The sequence below is a fragment of the Lagopus leucura genome, unplaced genomic scaffold, assembly GCF_019238085.1.
Source record: "Lagopus leucura isolate 7727_CA_CO unplaced genomic scaffold, USGS_WTPT01 Super-Scaffold_100054, whole genome shotgun sequence".
NCBI classification, from domain to species: domain Eukaryota; kingdom Metazoa; phylum Chordata; class Aves; order Galliformes; family Phasianidae; genus Lagopus; species Lagopus leucura.
In genome coordinates this window covers 1,345,302-1,367,300 of record NW_024962300.1, presented here as the reverse complement: position 1 = coordinate 1,367,300, position 21,999 = coordinate 1,345,302, and the positions used below count along the sequence as shown (strand labels likewise).

Below are 21,999 nucleotides of genomic sequence, written 5' to 3'. Positions count from 1 at the left end.
AACTTCTCTCTCCCTCTCTCTCTCCCTCTCCCCCCCTCCCCCCCCCCCCCCCCCCCCCCCCAGGAAACAGTAGGAAAAGAGGGGGTTGGGAAGGGATGGATATGAGGCAATGCTATTTCTTCACCCATTTCTTTCCAGAAGCACTGTGTCAAACCTCGTCGCTAAAACGTCATTTGATCACAGAAATAACCTCTTCCAGAACTGCGTTTTTTGAAATTGCATATGAAAAAAATAAAAATCAGTAAACCAGCCATGGCAGAAAAAAAATTGTTTCAGCACATCAAGTACATATTAGTGCAGGAAGGTGGATCAGCTCCATCCACTGTATAAATAAGCTTTATGCGCAGCGTACATTAAATAACCATCACACCCCACTCACGCCCAGTACACAGATGCTCCTCAGTGAAGATAAACATTTATCAAGTAATTAAAGTGTATGTAGTGCAAATGTTACAACCAAGTATTATGCACATGCTACTTGCTTGGTTTAAAGTTACACGAAGATGTGGTGCCTGAAATCATGGACATATATACATCCTTGTCACACTTGGTACAATGTCCTAAGCCACAGAAATATCCATGTGTTTATATCTATATATGTACACGCACACGTTTTCTTAAAATGTGACCACCACATCAATACAGTAACACAAACAGACTAAAATCAATACCTGCTTCCAGATGCTCCAAGGCTCAGAAAGTTTGTGCTTCTAACTCTTGCAGTCATTACGTGTCCCCTCCTGTGTCCCCCTCCTGTCGGCACAGGCGGGGGCCACTCTCCAGCTCTGCGCTGCATAGGATGAGGGCAACCGAGAGGAACATTCGACGGCACAGGCACCTAAGCTGCTTTCTTCCATCAACAGTTCCATGCCCCACGATGAAGGGTTGAGAGAATTTCCCTTCCACACCACTTCTGGGTGGAAAGACTTACTGAACAGAAACAAAAATCATAACGTGCTTTCCGTATAATAAGTGGCAGCAAATCAAGGCACGCTGTACTAATTCTGTAGCATTTAGATTAGCTGGCTTTGCAGGGGATGCTCACTGGGGGAGGTCCGATGTTCTCAACTGGCTGCTGGGCCTTGTTGGGCCATACAGAGTAACAGAAGCTATGTGATTATTCTGCATCACCTGAAAAAGGATGGCAGGGAAAAAGGAAAATCAGAAGAACTGCAGACCGAGTGAAAACAGCAAAAAAACGGAACTGATCTGCCTGAACAAAGAAATCCCAAGAACAAAGGAAAGCAAGCTCACAGACAGAAAACTCATGGCTAGTTCCTAAAAAGGATTTCCAGGCTTCCTTGACATTGATACGCCAGCATGCTCCACCAGTTCTCAGAGCTGAACTCACATATCTCCTGCTCGTACAAGCCAAAGGTAACAGTGCTGAGGTGCCAGCTTCAATGTGCAAATGTACAGCCTCAGAGAGGAACTGGCAAGTTGCCTGTTCTGCCCACCATCTCCAAAAACACAGCTTAAATGCTGGCTTTTGTTGAAATATGAAATAAGAAGCTACTAAGTAGCAGTATCAGCAAACTCCTAATCTTCTTTTGCTCAGGTAGATCAAGCTTTTCTCTGCTTACCTCAAAGATCATTCGTTGCAGTCCAAAGCAAAAAGTTGACCCAAATGGGTTAGTGTTGTTCGGAGATGATGACCTGAATGGAAGAGAAGGGAAACAAGGATGCATGAGGACTGGGATTTCCCTTGCAAGAATAACCATTCTTTAATACAATGTAAATTACAGCGTCTTTATGGCACTGAATGGCTTTCACAGAAAGAAAGCCAACCTATGTCGTGCAACAGCACTGCTAGTTTCTGTGTGAGCCAGAGGATACTTCTGTTTAACGTCCCAGAAGGGTTCCTAACAACCAGGAAGAAAGGAATCAAAGCCTCTAACAATCTCTGCAGGAAAACTGTTTCACAGAACTTGGAAGGATGAACTCTGAAAATACACAGAAGTATAGGAAGACAGATCTACCATATAATCTATTACAAATTATTTTTGTGCAAGATCCCTTGCCATTCTTCAATCTCTTGGCCTCCTTCAAGTGTATTCACTATGTGCTATCTCATGTTAAAAATTAGCCTGTCAGATGCAGAAATGGAATAATCTCAATTATGATATAGTATATTTCAAGAGTAATGCATCAGCGGATATTTTTTGATCGTGTATGCAATGATAGCAGACTCTTGCTCACTGCAATGGATTTTAGATTGCAGCCAAAAAAAAAATGAGAAAATAGCTTCTGGCCTTTCTTGTAACTGGTAGGCTTTCAAATTGCATGTCTGAGACATTTATAGATGTGTTCAGTAAAGGAAATTCTGGGTGATCTACTCTCTCAACACATAAAAAAAAATGGGTGAGGGCTATATGTAATCATTATCTTACTCCAGCTTTATTTGACATGGTTTCTGTTCTACCTCACTGGCACCCAACAGTAATAAGGGGGAAGAAAGGGCACAGTACCCCTAAGTTACACTTGTCCTGACATAAAACATAGATTCATATGATTCCACAATAGTTCTGTGAACAGGTAATGCCTTTTTGTCCAACAGCCAGCTCAGAACCTGCAGGAACAGAGTAAATTTAAGCACACTATTCTATCTTCAGTCAGCCTAAAAGAACTGTAGAACAATCATGCATGTACCCAAAAGCAAAACTTCTTCAGACAGATTGCTGCCATATGTTCCAGACACAGATGTCATGTTGTTGAAATGCCTGTGACTGTACTATAAACAACCTACACTATTTATTATACATAAGCAGAAATATTCCTTTTATATGCTGCTTAGGTCTTCACTGGGTTTTACAACTCAAGGAATTTTGGAAATATTCTCTTTCTGCATGTCAGCCCTTAATTCATCTGAGAGCAGTTATCTAAACTCGTTCCTGGCCAAAAGGCATGAAACTTTGACAATAAAGAATCCCAGAAGCAGCAACTGCAATAAATAATCTTTCTCTACCTAAACCCATGCTCTGTTACCAGCTCAATCCCTGCCAAGCAAAAGAAAGAGAACTTCCCTTACCTGTGAAGTACCACTGGCTTCTCTACAGGGTGCCCCAGGAGGTCCTGAATACTGTCCCACTGCAAATACACCAAAGACCTTCTCTTAAAGCAAGTAACAGGAAAACTTTTTTAATTTTATTTTTCAACCTAGGTATCCAATCATGTCCGTCTTTGCAACACGCTTGTTTGTTGATTAACACAGAAGCTGCATTTACAAAGGTACTTTGTGACTAGAGCCATACTCAGTAATAGATACTTTCAGAGTTAGGCATTGCTCCCAGGGTTTATTCTCATTTTTGTCTCAAAATAGCTTTAAATTTTATATAAAAGATCTGCCCTCTGAGTCTTGTAGCATTGCAGGGAGAGTGAATGTCCTTTAAACAGCTGTGGGAAACCTCATCAAAATATCCCTTTGCATATTTTTGCAGAGGGAGAAACAGCATCCCTGCTAGCCTTCCCTAAAGCCCCTCCTTCATTTAACAAGCAGGTTGGGAAGAGAGGAGGAAAGCTGCACTGCTTAATGACAAGGAATTTCCAGCAATTTTCATCTCTGTAAACAGACTTACCAAAAGCTGAAGTTTCACATACAAAGTTGAAATAGGTCAAAGCACTGGAGAATGCAACGTAATTTAAAGCAGAAAGCAAAGAACAGTAGCTTCCAAGTTGCTGACAGGAAAGTGAACCCTCAGAGCCATGAAAACAGCACTGATCCCGGCTGCACGTTAACAGTAGAACCACTCTGGAGCAGAATTTTCACAATGTTTTTCAACTTAAAGAAGCTCTCAAACACAGAGCAGCAACTGCCCAGTTGGGAACTTCACAGGGCTCAGCATGCCATATGATCCTCCAGCAGCCTGCTGCCCTCACCAGGTGTCACACTGGCACTGAGTTTTGCAAGGCTTGCTGCCCTGAAAAACATCTAACTACTGGCAACCTCCAGAAGAAAGAGGAATAACATGGGACCTCATTAGCTACCTACTGCATGTCTTCAAGAGCTACATCAGATCGCAAGGCTCTGTTACAATTTGGTTTAAGAACATCTCTTCCTGTTTGCATCCAGCCACCATTCTCTCACTTTCCACTTACTGTCCTGCTTCTACCTGCAGCTATGCTAAAGTGAGATGCACGCAGTAATTACATGTGCTCAAAGTGCACTATTCAAATACCTTCAGTTCTTAAACATTTGAACCACTAAGCATTACCACAGTAAGTTTTGGCTTGCAACTTTTATATTTTAAAACCATATAAAACAACCATTGTTCTTGCTACAAAATGCATTGCAAATTCAGCATAGAGCATTTAAGGGGCTTAGGGAAAGGAAGAAACCATTCAGGTCTGTACAGACTCACCTTACTGTACGTTGTACACGTTTCAGTCTGTGAATCGGCGCTATCTGCGAAAGAAAAACAGAAAAGCCCTTGTAATTCATGCTCAAACAGACCCCTGTGTAATCCTTCATGTAGGGAGGTTACCTTAGATAGAGGGAGACATGCAAGCATTACATCACTTGATATACACATTAACTAGCATTTGCTAGCAACCAGAATCATAGAGAGCATTGATCAGTTCTCCCGTTGTGTGTAAGAATGTGAGAGAAACAACATCTCCGTACAGCTCAACATGCCTACCACAGACACTCCCCAAAATAACACAACCTGCCACCCAGGTCCCACACCACTGCATTGGGAAAGGAGGCCGGCAAAGCCCACAGCCTGGGGCTGAAGCACCACGGCCTCAAAAACAAAGCAAGCAGAGCGTGGGAACGACTGCCCCAGCATCACTGCTGCAGAAAGGTAAACAAGCAAAAAACCCAGGACCCGTGAAATAACAGGAAAAACTGCAGGCGAGGACAGCATCCTATTTACGTTTACAGTCTCAGAATTGCTTTGTCTGCTGGTGGTTTCAAGCACTGTTTTATACATACATTTGGTGACTCCTAAATACTGAAAGCATTTTCCTGAAGCAGTACGAGTGGAGCTAGACGTTAACGAAGCCAAAGGTAGCAAACAGTCTTTAATTTGATTGAAAGCTCTTCTGTATTTTCCACCTGCTAAACAAATGTGGCCTCTTTCTGGTGAAAGAGCTTAGTGACTGTGCAACTTAACTCTGTCAATTCACTGTCTGAAGCTGAAGTACAGGAGACAGTAAGCATCATGCACTGCCACCAGATGGGAAAAGATGGGCTCTTTGTGTTTTGTAACGTTTGTTTTCAACTTATATGTCCCCAACATATCCTCAAGGGTCAATTAGAAATGAAACAAGTGAAAAAAAAAACAACACTAAAATAACAATAACGACAAAGAAATGGATGCATACAGGAGAGCTCCATAGTGATACTCAAGCTGAATAAAAAGAATCAGAAATGAATGCATTTAAGTATTGCATTATAACCTAAAGGAACAGAATTAAAAAAATAAAACCAAACAACTGAGCAGAACTTCCATGCTTATCCTCTTGACTGAGCTACAAATCAATCTTCATATAAGCTTGTGCATAAAGGCATCGTTTTTCTACACACTCAAATTGCTGTGACATCCACAGGAGAATTGCATTTTACACAGCTAAGTGCTTTCAGTGAAAACCAATCAAAGAAGAATGCATCCCTGGCCAAGCCCTCACAAGCACCCAGTATTCCCTGGACAGGCAGATCAGCCAATACCTGCACTAAAGAAGGTTCTTTGGACCACACTGATTTTCCACTAACAAAGGTTCCCCACGCTTTGTTCAGATGACTTGCATGCACAGAGCTCTGCACATCTCAGTGTCTCACTGAATGAGCACTGTTATCCCATTTGAGAACCTGGGAGCAGCACACAATGCTATTTCCTGAGCTTGGGCATTTTCAAGTGGACATTACAGACTTAGTTAATTTTGCCTACATCATGTAGATGGTATCTATTGGTTGTTTGTTCTCATTCCCAACTACACCACGTTTTACCAAGGATCAGTTCATACTGAATATCATGAATAAACCTTTCAAGAGTGAGCAGCACATCATTAAGAAGTTCAACAGAAAAATGCATAGATCAACTCTGACTAACTCTGCCTTGCAGACTCTGAGTCTTTATGTACAAGGGAACTTATTTCAGCAAAAGAGTGGCACCATTACAGAAAATCAGTGATGTTGCAGCTAAATATCTGTATGATCCAAGCAAGTAGACAAGGTAGTATAAATAATATTAAAAAACCGCAGAACTCATCTTTAAGTATTTTTCACTTCAGAAGAAAAAAAAACCAGCAAAAAAATTTCATCTTCAAGATTAGCACAGAATTCCACAGAATCACTAAGGTTGGAAAAGACCACTAAGATCATCAAGTCCAACCTTTAACCTATCACCACCATCTCACCCTAATAAAACCCAACCCAATCCCTGGTTTCACTGGGAGCTGGTGACAAGGGGAGTGCTGCCAGTGACCACAGAGGCACCCTGAGCTACTGACCGAGGTCCATCGACCACTGACCACAGTGGGGCCACGAGCCACTGACCATGGAGAGACTGTGGTCCATTGACCACTGACCATGGAGGGAATGTTATTTGGCCCCAAAGAATAACCATATTGATTCAGGGCAAAGCAGCAGCACCTTGGTTGGTGTTTGCATAGCGCCCATCCAATGTGGTCACAGCACTGGCCTAACACATGCAGTGCAAAATGAACAGCTGTGACCTGCTCTTTTGCTGTAATCTATAAAAGCCTGCCACCTCCCACGTGCTCCCGATCCCAAGGCTTTTCTGCCATAAATTCAGGATCAGTTATCCTTTCTAAGACAGATGGCTCAAATCTACCTGGCTCATCCTCCCCTCCATTCCAAACTACTTGGGAAAACACATTCATATCTCTATCCTCTGATAGACAAGAATGCATTACAAATGCAAACTCATTACACTGCCACTTTGTGTTTTGTGGCATAAGCACCCTGAAACTGGACAAGACATACTCACCTCGCTTAATGACTAGTGGGATCTTGAATTCACAGCGATGGTAGCTAGAAAGGGCAAATTGTAAAGCTATCAGATAACAGCAGGGCCAATATAAACCACACAGCCAAACTAAGAGCTCTTAACAAGCAGTTTAGTGAAAAGTTTATTGCATAATAACATGAAGAGTCTCGAGAGTATCAGATTAAGAGGAAAAATCACCACTTTCATTTTCTACACCAGAAAGGATATAAAGCTGGAATGTTCTAGCACAATTTTCTAAAGGGCACAAAAGCTCCTTCAGCACAAATTACTCTTGGGACACAGACTGGATAGATAAGTACTCAGCTTAGAAAATGTACTATACATTTTTCTAATAGTAATGCTTTACTGCCTGGAAACATGTTCTCTTTATTCAGACATCCGATCACTTATTCCTTAACTACATAGAACCATAGAATATCCTGAGTTGGAAGGGACTCACAAGGATCACCAAGTCCAACTCCTGTCTCTACAGAGGATCACACAAAAACAGATCAGTTCTTTACACTCACATGTTAAAGTTGTAATGACCAGGATAATTTGTATGCAAGACAAATTTCTTCACCTTGTGAGTGTTTGCATCAAAGAGAATATCCTGTTGAAGAAAAAGAAGAAACAAAATAGACAGGCATGAAGCAACTTGAGATGAGTAGCAAGTGTATCTGCATACAGTAACAAGCGTGAATCCAACTGGAACCAAATTGAAAAATGAAAAAGAAAAGTAATTTTTGAGAATGAGACTATTTGTAAATTAAAAAAAAAGCACCCTTCCTGCAGCACTTGACCACAACTGCAGTTTCATTTGCTCATGTTGGCAATTTTTCCAAGGAACTCTTGTCTTTCTACTAATTATTTACACCAGTGTAGCTGTATTACTACACTAAGGGGGATATAAAAGTTGAGGTACTTCCCACAGCTCTGCAAGCTTTCATCATTGGTATTTTGGCACTTGTCTCTTAGCACTTTAGAACTTGTCTCAGTTCTACTGGACAGGAGTATGGACTTCAGAACAAAAAGCTCATCTGCCTACGCATCAGGCATGGAAGAAGGAGAAAATCAAAGAGAACACCAAAGCACAAGAATGAGGAGCTCACCACCCAGTGCTAGATAAGATAAAAGGTTACTGATTGAATTCACAAGTGCTAGAAAAAGCCAGTGTTTATTTTCATTTGCAGAGATTCCTAAGGCAGCAAGAGTTTCAGTCTCTCATCCCCCAGAGCCTTCTGAAAGGACTGCTGTGTAGGGAAATCAAAACTTCACATGCATTTGTTTATGGAAGCTTCCCACTCACCACTCCGAGTGTGAAATAATTGAAGAAGTAGTCATTGCACTTCGATGGGACCTGCTTATGGGGCGAGGGTGAGTGGATTTTCATCTGCAAGAATCATTTTTCAGACATTAAAAACACTGCCAAAGATGAATATTATTAACAATTGGTTCTCTACATTCCAACCAATTGCCATAATCTCATTTTTCACTGAAGCCCTTGCTCAAAAATGTCAGATACTGTGCTTCACGACAAGCCAATCAGCTGCTAGCAGAGGCATAACACCTTTTTCTTTTTCAGTTATATGAAGCAGGATTACTCACATGCTGTTACCGTAAAAACATCAGGAAAGGATCAAAGTACATCAGGTTACTTCAAATGAAATAAAATGTTTTAAAAAAATAAATGGTACACACTTGCTATGGCTTATGTGGATAGAAATGCTCATTTTTATCAACTTTCCTATTGATTAAAAATTATGACAGATATATGCATATTTTTTAACTTAAACTGATTTGCATCAATACAGCTTAAAATATTTTTAGAAACAAAACAATGTAGCAGTTCATTCTGGTCTGTGCGACAAATTAATTGCTCATCATCTGTGCTACGTGGAAGTCTAACTGCTGGCCCCACAAAGCCCAGGTCCTGTAGTTAGACAGTAACAAAGTCCTGTGTGCTACCCAGCACCCTTACCTTATCTTCAGACTTGTAGAAAACTTTGTGCGGGGACCCCAGGGTGCTCAGCACATCCTGGCATGAATCACCAAAGTACACGCAGCGCTCAAATACCCGCATCTTGGCATCTGCCAGCACACCAGGGCCACAGCCTGAGAGCAGGAGGCACAGTATCAGAAGGAGCCATCAGAGAGCCACGTTTGTTACAGATACATCTCACTGAAAGCCCCTTACAAAGATGAATGGCTGACATCTGCTGCTACGTGTCAACAAGCAGCAGGATATTAGTTTGTGACCCCATTTGCTTTCAGGAACGCAGCACCCAGAATGCACATACACGTAGGCATCAATTAACACAAAACACAGGACGCATTTAGCTTTTCCCAGATACATTATTCTCACTGTATGTTATTCACAGAGCCACCTCTCAAATACAGTAAGTCAGAAAATTTTGACCTAATCACCCATAATTTTTTAAGCAAGAGTTATCTCAAATGAACATCTCCGCAGAGAACCTCACACTGCAGCTGCTGTATGGCACCTTCTGCAAAAGGCTTTCTGCAAGGCTTTGGTAGAGGAACACCATGTGCCAGGACTGCCTCTTTGCACGTGTGGTCTGAATGCTGCTGTGACATTTTAATAATTATTAAAATAATTTTTAATTAACACCTCTCTTGAGTTGCACACACACATCTAACTCAACTTGACAGTCTACCTTAGCTCACTGCCTTCCTAGCACGTGAAGATACATGTTCCCTACCCTAGACAGCTCTCCATTTTTTCCTTCTGCAAAGACAGAAGCAAAGTAACTTGAGAATATCTGCTCTACTTTAACCATTTTATTCTTCATCTCAAGTTCTAACCCCTTCCATTTTTTGCGTACCAGAAAAATATTCTAAGTGCTTCCTTAATACACACACAGCTAGTAATCAGCACAAGAAAAAAGCAGGGTCTGCTAGTAAAAGTTGTTACAAACATCTCAGTATTTCTTCTTAAAAAGACATTGCCACGTTAAGGTCACTGAAAAAGTCTCATTTGCAGTCATTGTCTCTTTCCCTAATTTCTAAGGCCTGCCAGTTTCTGAAAGCACACACAAGGACAAGTTACTCATCAGCCTCTAGTGAGGCTTGTCATCACCCTGGCTGCTGGCTCCACAGCAAAATAAAGCTGAACAGAATTAGAAGTGAAGTCTCGGGCTACAGCATTGATACGCTTCCCCACCTGTCAGCTGGGGCTGCAGAGGACAGCCCTTGGTGACGCCTCGCAGGCCAGGAGAACGTGACTGAGTTTTGTTGTGCTTCCAATCATTTAAAATAAGGTTATTTAAGACCGTTTTGAAAACACCTACAATTGCACTGCAGTTGTAGTGCTCTGGGTGTCACAAATACCTGCAGTGAGGAGGCGAAGCCGTAAACCTGAGGGTCCAGTCCCATCCCTCAGCACATCGACGTTCTCAGCATATACATTGCCAAGGAAACAGCTGAGGGGCATCAAGGGAGCCCTGAAACCAACCAAACAAACATGTATGTAGGACACAGTCTTCCCAGGTACCATTACCAACCTGAAGGCAGTTCACTGGAACAGAGCACATGAAGTTTGACAAAGCAGCATTGAGCTCAGACTGAAGACCAGAAGTTAAATTTGACATAAGGATTAGAAATCCCGCAGAAAAATAAAGGAGTAACAAGTCAGGATTCAAATGAAGGACCCTTACTGTTAATGAAACCAACAGCAAGTTTCAAAAACTCCAGAAATTACTACATCTGAATAGCCTCTGAATAGCTCCTAGGAAAATGTGTCATTTCAGACTTCGCACAGGAAAGTAAAAATCGTATGGTCTTTAAAGGTATTCACTACACAAACTAGGCATATCACCCAACCAGAAGCTCCTTCACTACATGCTCTCACTGCACCTGGGAATGTATTGCATAGTCCAGAATGTGAAAGCAGCTCGTGCAGACAAAACGTGTGTGATCACATTGCTTTCCTGGGACAGGCCTCACTTTAATTCAGTTTAACAAATTATTCAATTCAACAACATTTGAGAAAACTATCTCAAATACCAACAAGATACCTTCAATCAAACAGCTGCTTTATTTGTGCTCCAGTTCGATGGGGCTTTCTCCTCTAAAGTCAATGCAGGTGCTGAGCTGGCAGACGTGCGCAGCATGTGCTCTCCCTGCAGCCCAGCACGGCGCGGATGGGCACAGACAACATTTCTCTAAAGTGCACTTATTTCTAATTAGAGACAGTGTCTGTGTAAACAAGGTTGCCTTTCTCCTTAGCTGTAATCTATTGATGCGTTAACCTTCTCCTGCCATTAAATTGCAATTATTTCTACAAAACTACCACTAGGTTTGTTTGGTTGTTTATACACTACAAGGAAGAATTTACAAAAGCTCTTCCAATTTTAACTTGAGTAACAAACTCCAGGAACAGTGTTTTTAGCAAGAGCAAAACATCAGATGCTGTACAGTAAATTACTGCTTAGAAGAAGGCAGAACACAATGCCACAGAAAACACTCACACTGCTCAAACACAGCTATTCCATCAGTTACCTCCTTGGAGCAGTAAACTCAGCCAGGGAATTGAAAATATATAGACTGAGTGATAGATTACACACATGGCTTAAGTTCCAAAATAATTAATTTTTATATTGCAAGAGAGTATAAGACTCTTAGGAGGGTCCTGCCATGATGTACATAGCACCAAACTGACTGACTACCAACCACAAGGAGTTGGATTTGACTAGGAAAAAGTCATGAGAATGCAAAAAATACAGAGTATAAGAAGTGTGTAAGAATAATCTGGCTGCGTCTCTTCCTAGATTCACCACCTTTCCTCCTCCATCTCATGAATTAATCTTCACTTTAACTGAACTAGCCTACAACAGGCAGGCCAAGCTGATTTCACAGTAATTAGAATCAAACCAGCACTTGATAACAATGTTGGAGGACAATGCCTATGGTAACTGGAAAGAGATTTATATCTAAAGGCATTCTGCACACCGCTTAGTCCCTAAAAGACTGAAATAAAAAACTAAGTATAGATAACCACATTTAGCATTTGCAAAACCATAGGTAAACGAGGAGGAAGTAGTGCACAGTAAATAATCAAAACCCCACAACCAGCCACACGTACTTGGTATCCTGCAGGCTGTTTCCATTGTAGATGTACATGCGTTTCACAGTCGCACCGTGTGGAATTTGCAGAGAAGCCAGACCATGCGCAAAGTTAGGCTGGGGAGACAGAGAGCCATCCTTGTTAGCCTGACACACTAAAAATTCTTCAGGTCAAATGTTACATTAGAAATACAGGACATCTTACCAACACAGGTGAGTTTCTAACCAAACACAAGGGGGGGTAAAATAAATAAATAAATAACACATCCAACCTTATACATGGTGTGAGCTTACGTTACACTGCTCTTGGATTCCCAAGCTGGGATGAAATGCTCACTGCACTGATCCACCAAAAGATGGCACTAGTTGGTCAGTGAGCCACGCACGCAATGAGAATTGAAGTTTTCTTGGTTTTCCCACCAACTAGAAATATAAAATTTGAACGGATAGCCTATTTCTCAGAACTTAAATACAACTTATTTAAAGGTAGAAATTATTTTTTCTCTTCTACTGTGTTAATTTCATCCCTTTAACATCGGTTAAATTTGCTGGTTTGCAAAATGCCCTTATCTGGCGAACACTCATTCATTGCATAAATTTTCTGCTCTACTTATCACTACATTCTCACACTTTCAGACCTTTGATATTAGAACTGACCTTCTTAAGAGCTCAGCCATTTAATTTATAGATGCACTTTCAACCCATACACAAAAAGCTACTTTCCTAGGATATTCTATTTGGCTTATGTTAGCTTTCAGCTTTTCTCCTTTGGATAAGGATCAGAGGGAAGACCAGCAAGGCTAACATCCTGGTTACAGACCACCCGACCAGGATGAAGAGGCAGATTCTACAAGCAGCTGTCAGAAGTCACACAGTCGCTCACCCTTGTTCCTGGGGAGGATTTTAACTCACCAGATGACTGCTGGAAATATAGTGCAGCAGAGAGAAAACAGTCTAGGAAGTTCCTAGAGTGTGTGGAAGGTAACCTCCTGACACAGCTGGTAAGAACCTACCAGGGGAGGTGCTCCCCTGCACCCACTATTCACAAACAGAGAAGGTCTAGTGGGAGATGTGGTGGTTGGAAGCCACTTTGGACATAGCGACCATGAAACCAATCTCTACTCTTGGTTAAGTCAGGAGAGGGGTCAGCAAAAACGCTGAAGACAGGGAAGGGGAAGAAGAATAAACCTCCACAATTCAAGAGAAAATAGAGACCTGCTGCTCCACGAGGGGCCAGACGGGATCCACCCAAGGGTGCTGAGGGAGCTGGCACAACTGATTGCCAGGCAGCTTTCTAACATTTATCAGCAGTCCTGACAGATCAGCCAAGGAGGTTCCAGGCAACTGGAGACTTCCTAATGCAACAGCCATCTACAAGAAGGGTTGGAAGGAGAATTCAGGCAACTACATGCCTGCCAGCCTGACCTCAGTATCAGGGAAGGTCATGGAGCAGATCATCTTGAGTGCAATCACCTACAACGTGTGGGACAGCAGGGGATCACACGGGGTCACCAAAGGCAGGTCCTGCCTGAGCAACCTCATCTCCTTCTACAACCAGGTGACCTGCCTGGTGGATGAGGAAAGACTGTGGATGTAGACTATCTGGACCTTGGTAAAACCTTGGAGTCCATCTCCCACAGAGTTCTCCTGCAGAAGATGGCAGCCTATGACATGGACAGGTGTACTCCCCACTTGTTAAAAAAACTGCCTGGATGGCCAGGCCCAGAGAGTGGTGGTGAATGGAGTTCAATCCAGCTGGTAGCCAGTCTCAAGTAGCGTTCCTCCATGGTCAGGATTAGGACAGTCCTTTGATGATGTGAAGGGGACTGACTGCACCCTCAAAAAGTTTGCAGCTGCGAGGAAGCACAGATCTGCTAAAAGATAGGAAGGCTTTTTAGAGGGATCTGGATAGGCTGGATCAATGGGCTGAGGCCAACTGGATGAGGTTCAACAAGATTGAGTCCCGGGTCCTGCACTTTGGTCACAACAATCCCATGCAGTGCTATGTGCTTGGGACAGAGTGTCTGGAAAGCTGCATGGCAGAAGAGGATCTGGGGGTGTTAGCTGACAGCCAGCTGAACGTAAGCCAGCAGGGACCAAGAAGACCACTGGCATCCTTGCTTCTATATTGAGAAATAGTGCAACCAGCAGGATAGGAAAGTAATCATGCCCATGTACTCAGCCTTGGTGAAGCCACATTCCAGATACTGTGTTCAGTTTCAGGTCACCCACAGCAGGAAAGACAGCAAGGCCCTGAAATGTGTCCAGAGAAGTGCAAAGGAACTGTGAAGGGTCTGGAGAACAAATCTTACGGAGAACAGCTGATGGAACTGAGGTTGTTCAGGCTGGAACAGACAAGGCTCAAGGTAGACCTCATCACTGTGCAACTCCCTGAAAGGAGGCTGTAGGGAGGCAGGGGTCAGCCTCTTCTCCCAGATAACTACTCATAAGACAAAAGGTTTCAGCCTCAAGTTGTACTATGGGAAGATCAGGTTTGATATTAGGAACAACAATGCTGAAAGAGAGGTGAGGTGCTGGCAGGGCTGCCAATGGACAGGAGGTGTCACCATGCAGATAGGGCAGTGAGGGACATGGTTAGCAGGCACGGTGAGGTTGGCTTACAGTTGACCAGATCATCTTAGAGGCCTTTCTAACCTTAATGATTCAAGTATTTCTGAACTCAGCTGACCTTTGTTACTGCTAACTGGTAACCTCACCAACCAGCTCCATGCTTCCTCGTACGTTGAAATACAACTCCTTAAGAGCTAAGCTGTGATACGGAAAAAATGCCCCCATGTTGGTAGATTGCTCACACTTTGATTTGATACGTTTCTGTTTTATTACTGGTTCCATACTGCACACATTCTTTTTACTGAGGATCACAGGCAATAAACTGAAAGCTGCCCCAACATCATACAAAATAGTTATGTTTGTTTTCATTAGCACAGGTGGTAGTCACAGAAGACGTGATCTTATTTCCAAAGATTTCAGAGAACACATTAATACATTAAATCATTCAATAATTCATCCAAACATTTAGCCAACTGTGCCAACAGGCATCACAAATAAAGCTCATTCACTTGGCTTTCTAAAAGCACTCACACTGAAGGACACTTAAGACAAAAAACGTATTTTATGAACCCTGTCCTAGTTTTGTTGCATAATCACTATGATGAGATTCAAAAATATCTGATAAAAAAAAAAAAAAAGTGCTCCACATTAGATTGCTTAACATTTATGTATTTGCACAGAGGGAGCTCATATTTTTAGCAGATTCTTTTCAACAACAGAATTATTAGTCCTGGTGCACAATACAAGCTAAAGCTCTAAGCGCGTGCCTTCTACTTTTCAGCAGGGGGAGAATGTTCAACTCCAAAATGAATACACAGCACAAATCAGAGCACAACTGAGGAGTTAAATTTCTTCCAAATTACTCGTTTCTTTTACTTAAAGGCTTGACGCTGTAGGTGATATTTTGCAAGTAGCATAGAGGCAAAAAGACTATCCATTAACCAAGAATGATTTGCTAACCTCGTACTTTGGAGTTTCAGTCCAGGAGTCTAGCTGAAAAGAAAACGACAGTCCTCTGAAATTGAGGTGAAAGAGTTGTTCAGCTGAATTATACACTAGAAGAGAAAAAGAAAGGAAAAAACAGTTACAAAAACTGACAAAATTCCCTAGCAGCTCAGATCAAAAGCACTTTCATAGCAGGTCAATTAATTCATTAGGTCTGAGGAGGTTGGGAGGAACAGAGTCACTGGGCGCTAACTGGTTTGCTGCTCATTTGCTGCCGTTGAAAGACAGCACTAAGAGAAACCTTAAATTTATTAAAATAAGAGTTGCCTATGTAAGCCTGTAGGCACTAATATATCCCTAATGATGCAATTATACAATGCAGCAATCACTTAGCATCATTAAAATAGTTTCAGCAGCTACTATTACCACTAAACAACTCTGTTTGCTGTTGTGTGACACTTGTACAGCCCTGACCACGAGTTGTTTCAAGCACAAGAGCCCAAAAGGTTAGTCAGTTTGGTATTTCACACCACTGGGAAGCAAGGTCCTAGGAGGGGGGGGGGTTGAAAGCTCACAGGTCCCTCCCTGTCTTCACCAAGGGGAGCTCCAGCTCGCATGCTGCAGTAATACAAGGAAAGGCTTCAGACACACAAGTCCTGATCCATTTGTAACAATAATTAAAAATAGCACCATCAGAAACATTCACTGATAGGCCAGATTTTAAAAAGGATAATAAATCAGGGCATGCACAGACTTCCAGTTGTCATCATGTCATAAATGTCCCGATTTATTGCAATAAATTGCTCAACATCATCTACAAACAGCAATAACAGTCACCCCACTGTTTACTCTGATGAGACATTGTTTTGTGAGACTGTGGAAAGCTCAAAAACAATGCCAGGAGACCAGGAGCTCGAGAACAGCTCTGGAACTGATGCTGCTGGGTTCAACCTGCCCCTGGTAGCCACTGGGTAGAACACAGTGTTCTTCTGACACACGGAAGCTGGCTCATTTGCAGAAGGGTTTGAAAACAGCAGAGGCAAAACAACAAAAACACCACAATGAAGAAACGCCGCAGCAAGAGAAGCTGCTTTCTTCAACCTATGCAGTTGAAATTGGTTCAGTGTTCTGGGCTTTTTTTCCTCCTTACGGTTTCACATTTAAGAAAACATAGCAGCTTATCATTTAGAGAGAAAAGGCATTTAATTGTGGCTTTGTTTTTGTTTGTTTGTTTTTAAAACAAAATAGATCATGTTTAGATACATCTAAAATAGATGTTCAGCTTCAGAGACATGTCACAAGATAGATGTACGATGCCAGACTGCCCAGGATAGAAAAATAATGGTTAGGCAATAAGCACTAAGCTTTCAGAAGTCATCGTTTGTCTTTGCTGCAGAATGTGCTGGTTAAGAGCATTTTCCCTGACTGTCACTCACAGCAAAACGTGTGGGGAGAGGGAAGTGTTTTGATCTGCAGGAAAATTACACAAGTCTCTCTCATGTGATAAATTATGATGCATCTTTTCCAAAGCCCACAGCCAGCTGGAGAAGTGTTTTTCCCCTAGTCATGCCAAGTGTGATATCTGATTATACACATCGCATCGATTCCCATCCTCTGCAATGTTTATTGATGTTGAGGTTTAAAGGGCAAGGAACTTATTTATCCCCAAGATCTCTCTCGCATGTCCCTCAAGATCCTATGCCACAAATACCTATGTGGTATATGGTTTTTAATTGTTAGGGGTTTTTGTTTGCTTTTCTTTTCAAACTCACTACCCAGGTATCCTGCAGATTAACTTTGCTAGAAAAAGCTGAACTTGCAAAAGGACTGCTTCTTTGCTGCTGCATTCTGGGACAGGGAATGGGAGGGAGTCTGCCTTCCAGGAAAGCAGCAAAGTGTGGGCAGCTGGGAAAAGTTCCTGTAGAGAAGGATGGGACAAAGCCACAGCTACCAGCAGATCAGAGCCAGTCCTGAGCAAAACAGAGGTAGATCAGAAGTCCCACTGGTCTCAAAACGAGACTTTTCCAGCACCCCACGAGAGTCAGAGGGCAACCTGAGAGCTACAGAGCTGGAAAACAGGGGTCTACCCCCTCCAGTAACACCACTGCAGCTCTTTTCTCTCCGAGTGCCATTCAATCCCACAGCCCTTACCCACACTGAACAGCGCTCGGGCAAGCAGCCACATCCACGAGGATGCAGCACAGGATGTGACCGCAGTAGAACCACTGGCAGGAGCAAGCACTCCCCAGCAGGAGCTCAGGTCAGGAGACCGTGGAAGGAAGATGGAAAGCGGTACAAAGCCTTGGCTTTCATGAAGCTGTTGACCTTCAAAGCACTCATATTTCAATCAGCTCCATGGCAAAGATACTACAACATTTCAAACTAACGTGGGCCGAAAGGGAACGAAGCTGGTTACAATTTTTCTGATGACTTTTCCTTTTTCAAAACCACTGATGGGGCAAAACCAGAACTGCTCATTGAAGGTTTCAAGAAAAAAAAAAAAAAACAACCAAAAAAACATTGCTAACCTTTTGAAATACGCTTTGAAACTATCACTGTGGCCTGTGCAGAAAAGCCCTGCTGCAACCACGTTGGTTTAAGGGAAATTCAACATTCTGTTATGAAATTCTAGTGGATGTTAACACAGAGACAAACAGAATGCTCTTCATCTTCAGGAGTTTGCACTGGGTTTTACGGAAAGTAACAGCACAGAGCAGGAGATGGCTGTGTCATGCTGTTGTTCATAGAGACTGGCTGCTGGTCCTTCTGTCACACTGCAGTGGGGGAAAGTTTATTTTCCCTCCTTTCTCTCCCCACAGCCACTTCAATTTTTGGGGGCCATGAAAACACTATCATCAACCCTCCCACATGCTGAAAAGCTACTGTGTTGTGTGCTTGCTTGTTTTTGCCTTTCCTGTTTAAGGAAACAGAGGAAAAAAAAAAAAAAGACCAAAACTTTGCATCGCATGTTACACTTCAAGCACTCTTTATGACCAGACTGCTTACTAGAGAGCACTTACTCTAAGTAGGCTGTTAGTGGAAGATACTGGATTTCCAAAATTAAAACTGAACAAGCATTTGCACACTAGTGAAGCAGTGACTGAGGCCAACAGCTTAAATAGACTTGCATATCTACATGTCTCCAGGTGAAAACTACCATCAGATGAAGCAAGCAAACTTTAATTGAATGTGCCAGGTGCACGAGGATCTGGCAAGCATGAAAGCACATGATTCCAAACTACATATTTAAGTGCTCACGTGCAATTTTGATACAGTAATAAAACATGCTGGTCCTATCATAAACAACGCTTACAGCTGAGATAATTATTTCTAAGTTTCATAACACCACAATTTTACAATAATTTTTAAAATATTTGCAAATAGTCTTTGTCGCAGAACAAATCAAAAGTTACAAATTGTCAAGGGCAAGCAGCCACTTTTACCTTTCCTAAACTCTATGAAGTTCTTGTACACACTATTTCCATAACAGCTAACTGTAGATCTCAGTGTGCCTACGAGGAAATGCTAAGATCACGACTGAAGTGGAATTTAAAAAGGCTTACTCTGCTCCTTGGAGTATTACAGCCTGAAATCTTCTGAACTTCATTTATCTCCATCTGATATTCAACCACCACAGCAGGCTTTTATGCAATGATGTTACTTTAGCCACATGACCCTCCACAGTTAATAAACTCTGCTCTGTGATGTGCAAGAAACCAATTGCAGAGAATAGGCACAAAGACTGGACGTGCAACCACCAGCAACCACAAGAAGCTCCAGTCTTTCTGGGATCACCCTGACTACTGCAAATGAACCCAGTAAGCTAAAAATAGAGGAAGATATCTCAACCACATGCAGTTCGACTTCTTTCCCATTATGCCAGTTTGGGGCTCTATTTATTGAAGGTTCCTGAGCAGTTTAGCTACAAATATCCCCTTCTTCTGTTTCACCACTTGCTTATTCTCATTATTTAACAAACCCCCAAGGCGAACTCAATTTTCACATGTAAGCAGGGGACTTAAAAAATAACACTTCTGCTATAAAGGTGTTAAAAGGCCAAGTAGCTCTGTAAAAGCCATTGGGGGTTCAAGTCAGGTTACAGAAACCTGCCCCAGTCCTGGTTGTGCTGCCCCCAAGGCTTCACATCTCCCAGGAGCATAAAGGAGGTGCAGAGAGATGCAAACTAAGTCTCTCAGTGCACAGAGCTTGAGCAAACTGTCCTGGCTGCCTCTGCATGGAGATCAGCTCAAATGTCTGTATGTTCATGGTATACTTAATCCCTAAGGACACTTAAGAGCATACCATGAGGAAGAAAGTGTAAAAACAACAGTATCAACAACAAAGCTCTGAATTCTCTGGTACTGGCAGTTCAATAGAGATTGTTAATGATATCTGAGAGCAGCGTTCTGTGCCAATGACTCCAGCTATAAAAACATGGCCACTCTGGAACACAACTTCAAATCATTTGAGAACAGAAGTCTCCACACATTTCTCCAGGCAGACATACAGGAAAGGCTTTATAGAAAAAGGTCACTCAATCTAGGTGTACTTCTCATTCCCAGAAATATTTTGGCTTACCTCCTGGATGCGTTGCTCCAAAAGACTGATCAATTTGTTCTATGGTTGGAGCAATTGCCTGAGAGTTAAAATGGACACCACTGAAAAACAAAACGAGTCTGCCCTAAGAGCACTGAACGGATGATTATAGACGTTTACTAAAGGCAACAACACACTTAAATTGGAGAAGTCTCAAGACTGAAGGAAATGAATAACCTTGCTCAAACACAATACTTGGTTATCTACATTTACTTATTAACAGCTACTGTTTTCTTAACGAGAACGGTTGAAAAGTGAATTCAGAACAAAAAAAGGAGAGGAAGCAGTCATTGGAATCAAGAAAAGATTGTTGAAGGTCTTAAGTCACTTACCAATATTTTAACTTCACCTTAGTCAAGTCATAAACTTCAATCACCTGAAACATAGGAAACAAACATTACCACATTTGCACATCATAACAGAGGCAAATTCTTATCAGAAGGCAGGGAAGGCAAAGGCAGCTTGTAGCGCTTGGCCCTCTCCCATCAGTTCTGCTAGGATAAATCTCAGACTGACAAACTCCAAGAACTCATTCAGCAATTGCACATCCAAAACAGTACTGAAGAACAGCCATGGACTCAGCATGGTACCCCTGGATCCTGTACAGACCAGTACTGATGTGCAGACAGCAGCCTTTCTGCTAGCATGCCAGCATCTTGATTTCTGCACAGACTACTCTTAGGCAAGACCAAAAGTAATCCAGTCAGGGGATCCTCAAATGAAAACCAAGCAGCAGGCCATCCTTTGGGTCACTCTTACTACCTTGAAGAATGCCTCTACAGGGCAGCAATTCCTAGTGCTGACTGCACTGCTTCCACTTCCCAACTTTTTTTTTTTTTTTTTTTTTTTTTTTTTTTTTAAGGAAAGGATGAACACAGAAAAACTAAACAGTAACATTGCATTTCCATCTCTCCAAGCACTGCAGAAAACGTGAACAGTAGTCCACAAGGAACCAAAGCCACAGTTCTTAGTTCTAATGTATTTCACACTTCATTGAATGTTCCAGGGGAATCCCCAGAGTCATTATTAGGCATGTCAATACTACATATGGCTCTTTTGTTCCAAACACATTATTGCAAACTGGCATTCAAGACTGATTTTGTGTGATTTTTAAGTGACTGTTACTAGATTTCTGGGGCTACACTGGGCTTTAGGAGGATTCTAGATAAGCAAGTAATCATTGTCAAACAAAGTCTTCTTCCACCCTATATTCGTGTTCCTCTGTTTGCAGACAAAGGAAAATAGGCAGAGCCCACCCTATTTGCTGTCAAGAAAATGTGCTCTTCATGCTTTGGAAGGATGCACTGTTCAGCCAGAGCACAAAGCAGAACTCCTTGCCTCTGTGTGTGGCTGTAAAGCCCAAAAATATCGCCAGCGAAGAAGGAAGTCCTGGTTTGGGGAAACGCCTGGCAAATAACCCTAAATAGAGCTACTTGCAACGCCCAAACCACTATATATTAAAAAATGAAAGAAAAATCAACATTCAGTGGTATGCTGTTGACTCATAAAAAGCTGGAAGAGTTCTCTGAAGCATTTCTAGTTTGCTTGGAAAGCCCACATGTTTCAAGACACACGCAACAAGCGTAGCACAAAGCACGTAACTTTAAAATTATGGCAAAGCTACCCTAAAGCAGCACAGATTTCTCAACAGACAGACACACTCCTGCACTTCTGCTGAACACGAGACAGAACAGAGAGCAACAGAGAACAGCCAATGAAGGGCAGCACGTTGCAGCACAAGGTGCCCACGCCATGGAGAAATGCGCTGCCAGCAGGCACCAGTTTGCCACCAGCCCTCTTCCCACAATTTGGGTGGAAAATTGATCCATGTCAACATTGCTTTTTGCTTACC

The 21,999-nt window shown here is 42.3% G+C and overlaps 1 protein-coding gene across 1 annotated transcript in view; it reads right to left on the bottom strand.

Annotated features, from left to right (window-relative positions):
• Nucleotides 1-60: 60 nt before the first annotated feature.
• The window catches only part of PHAF1 (phagosome assembly factor 1), a 31,107-nt gene continuing 9,168 nt past the window's right edge, over nucleotides 61-21,999 (bottom strand). The window contains exons 5-17 of the mRNA XM_042886110.1: nucleotides 20,480-20,523; nucleotides 20,130-20,209; nucleotides 15,567-15,661; nucleotides 12,055-12,152; nucleotides 10,302-10,414; nucleotides 8,932-9,065; nucleotides 8,260-8,343; nucleotides 7,481-7,563; nucleotides 6,951-6,994; nucleotides 4,359-4,402; nucleotides 3,029-3,087; nucleotides 1,584-1,656; nucleotides 61-1,131 (exon numbers count right to left, since the gene is read on the bottom strand). Coding sequence (XP_042742044.1) covers nucleotides 1,042-1,131; nucleotides 1,584-1,656; nucleotides 3,029-3,087; nucleotides 4,359-4,402; nucleotides 6,951-6,994; nucleotides 7,481-7,563; nucleotides 8,260-8,343; nucleotides 8,932-9,065; nucleotides 10,302-10,414; nucleotides 12,055-12,152; nucleotides 15,567-15,661; nucleotides 20,130-20,209; nucleotides 20,480-20,523 — 1,041 coding nt within the window. The 3' untranslated portion in view covers nucleotides 61-1,041. The remainder of the gene's footprint in view (nucleotides 1,132-1,583; nucleotides 1,657-3,028; nucleotides 3,088-4,358; nucleotides 4,403-6,950; nucleotides 6,995-7,480; nucleotides 7,564-8,259; nucleotides 8,344-8,931; nucleotides 9,066-10,301; nucleotides 10,415-12,054; nucleotides 12,153-15,566; nucleotides 15,662-20,129; nucleotides 20,210-20,479; nucleotides 20,524-21,999) is intronic.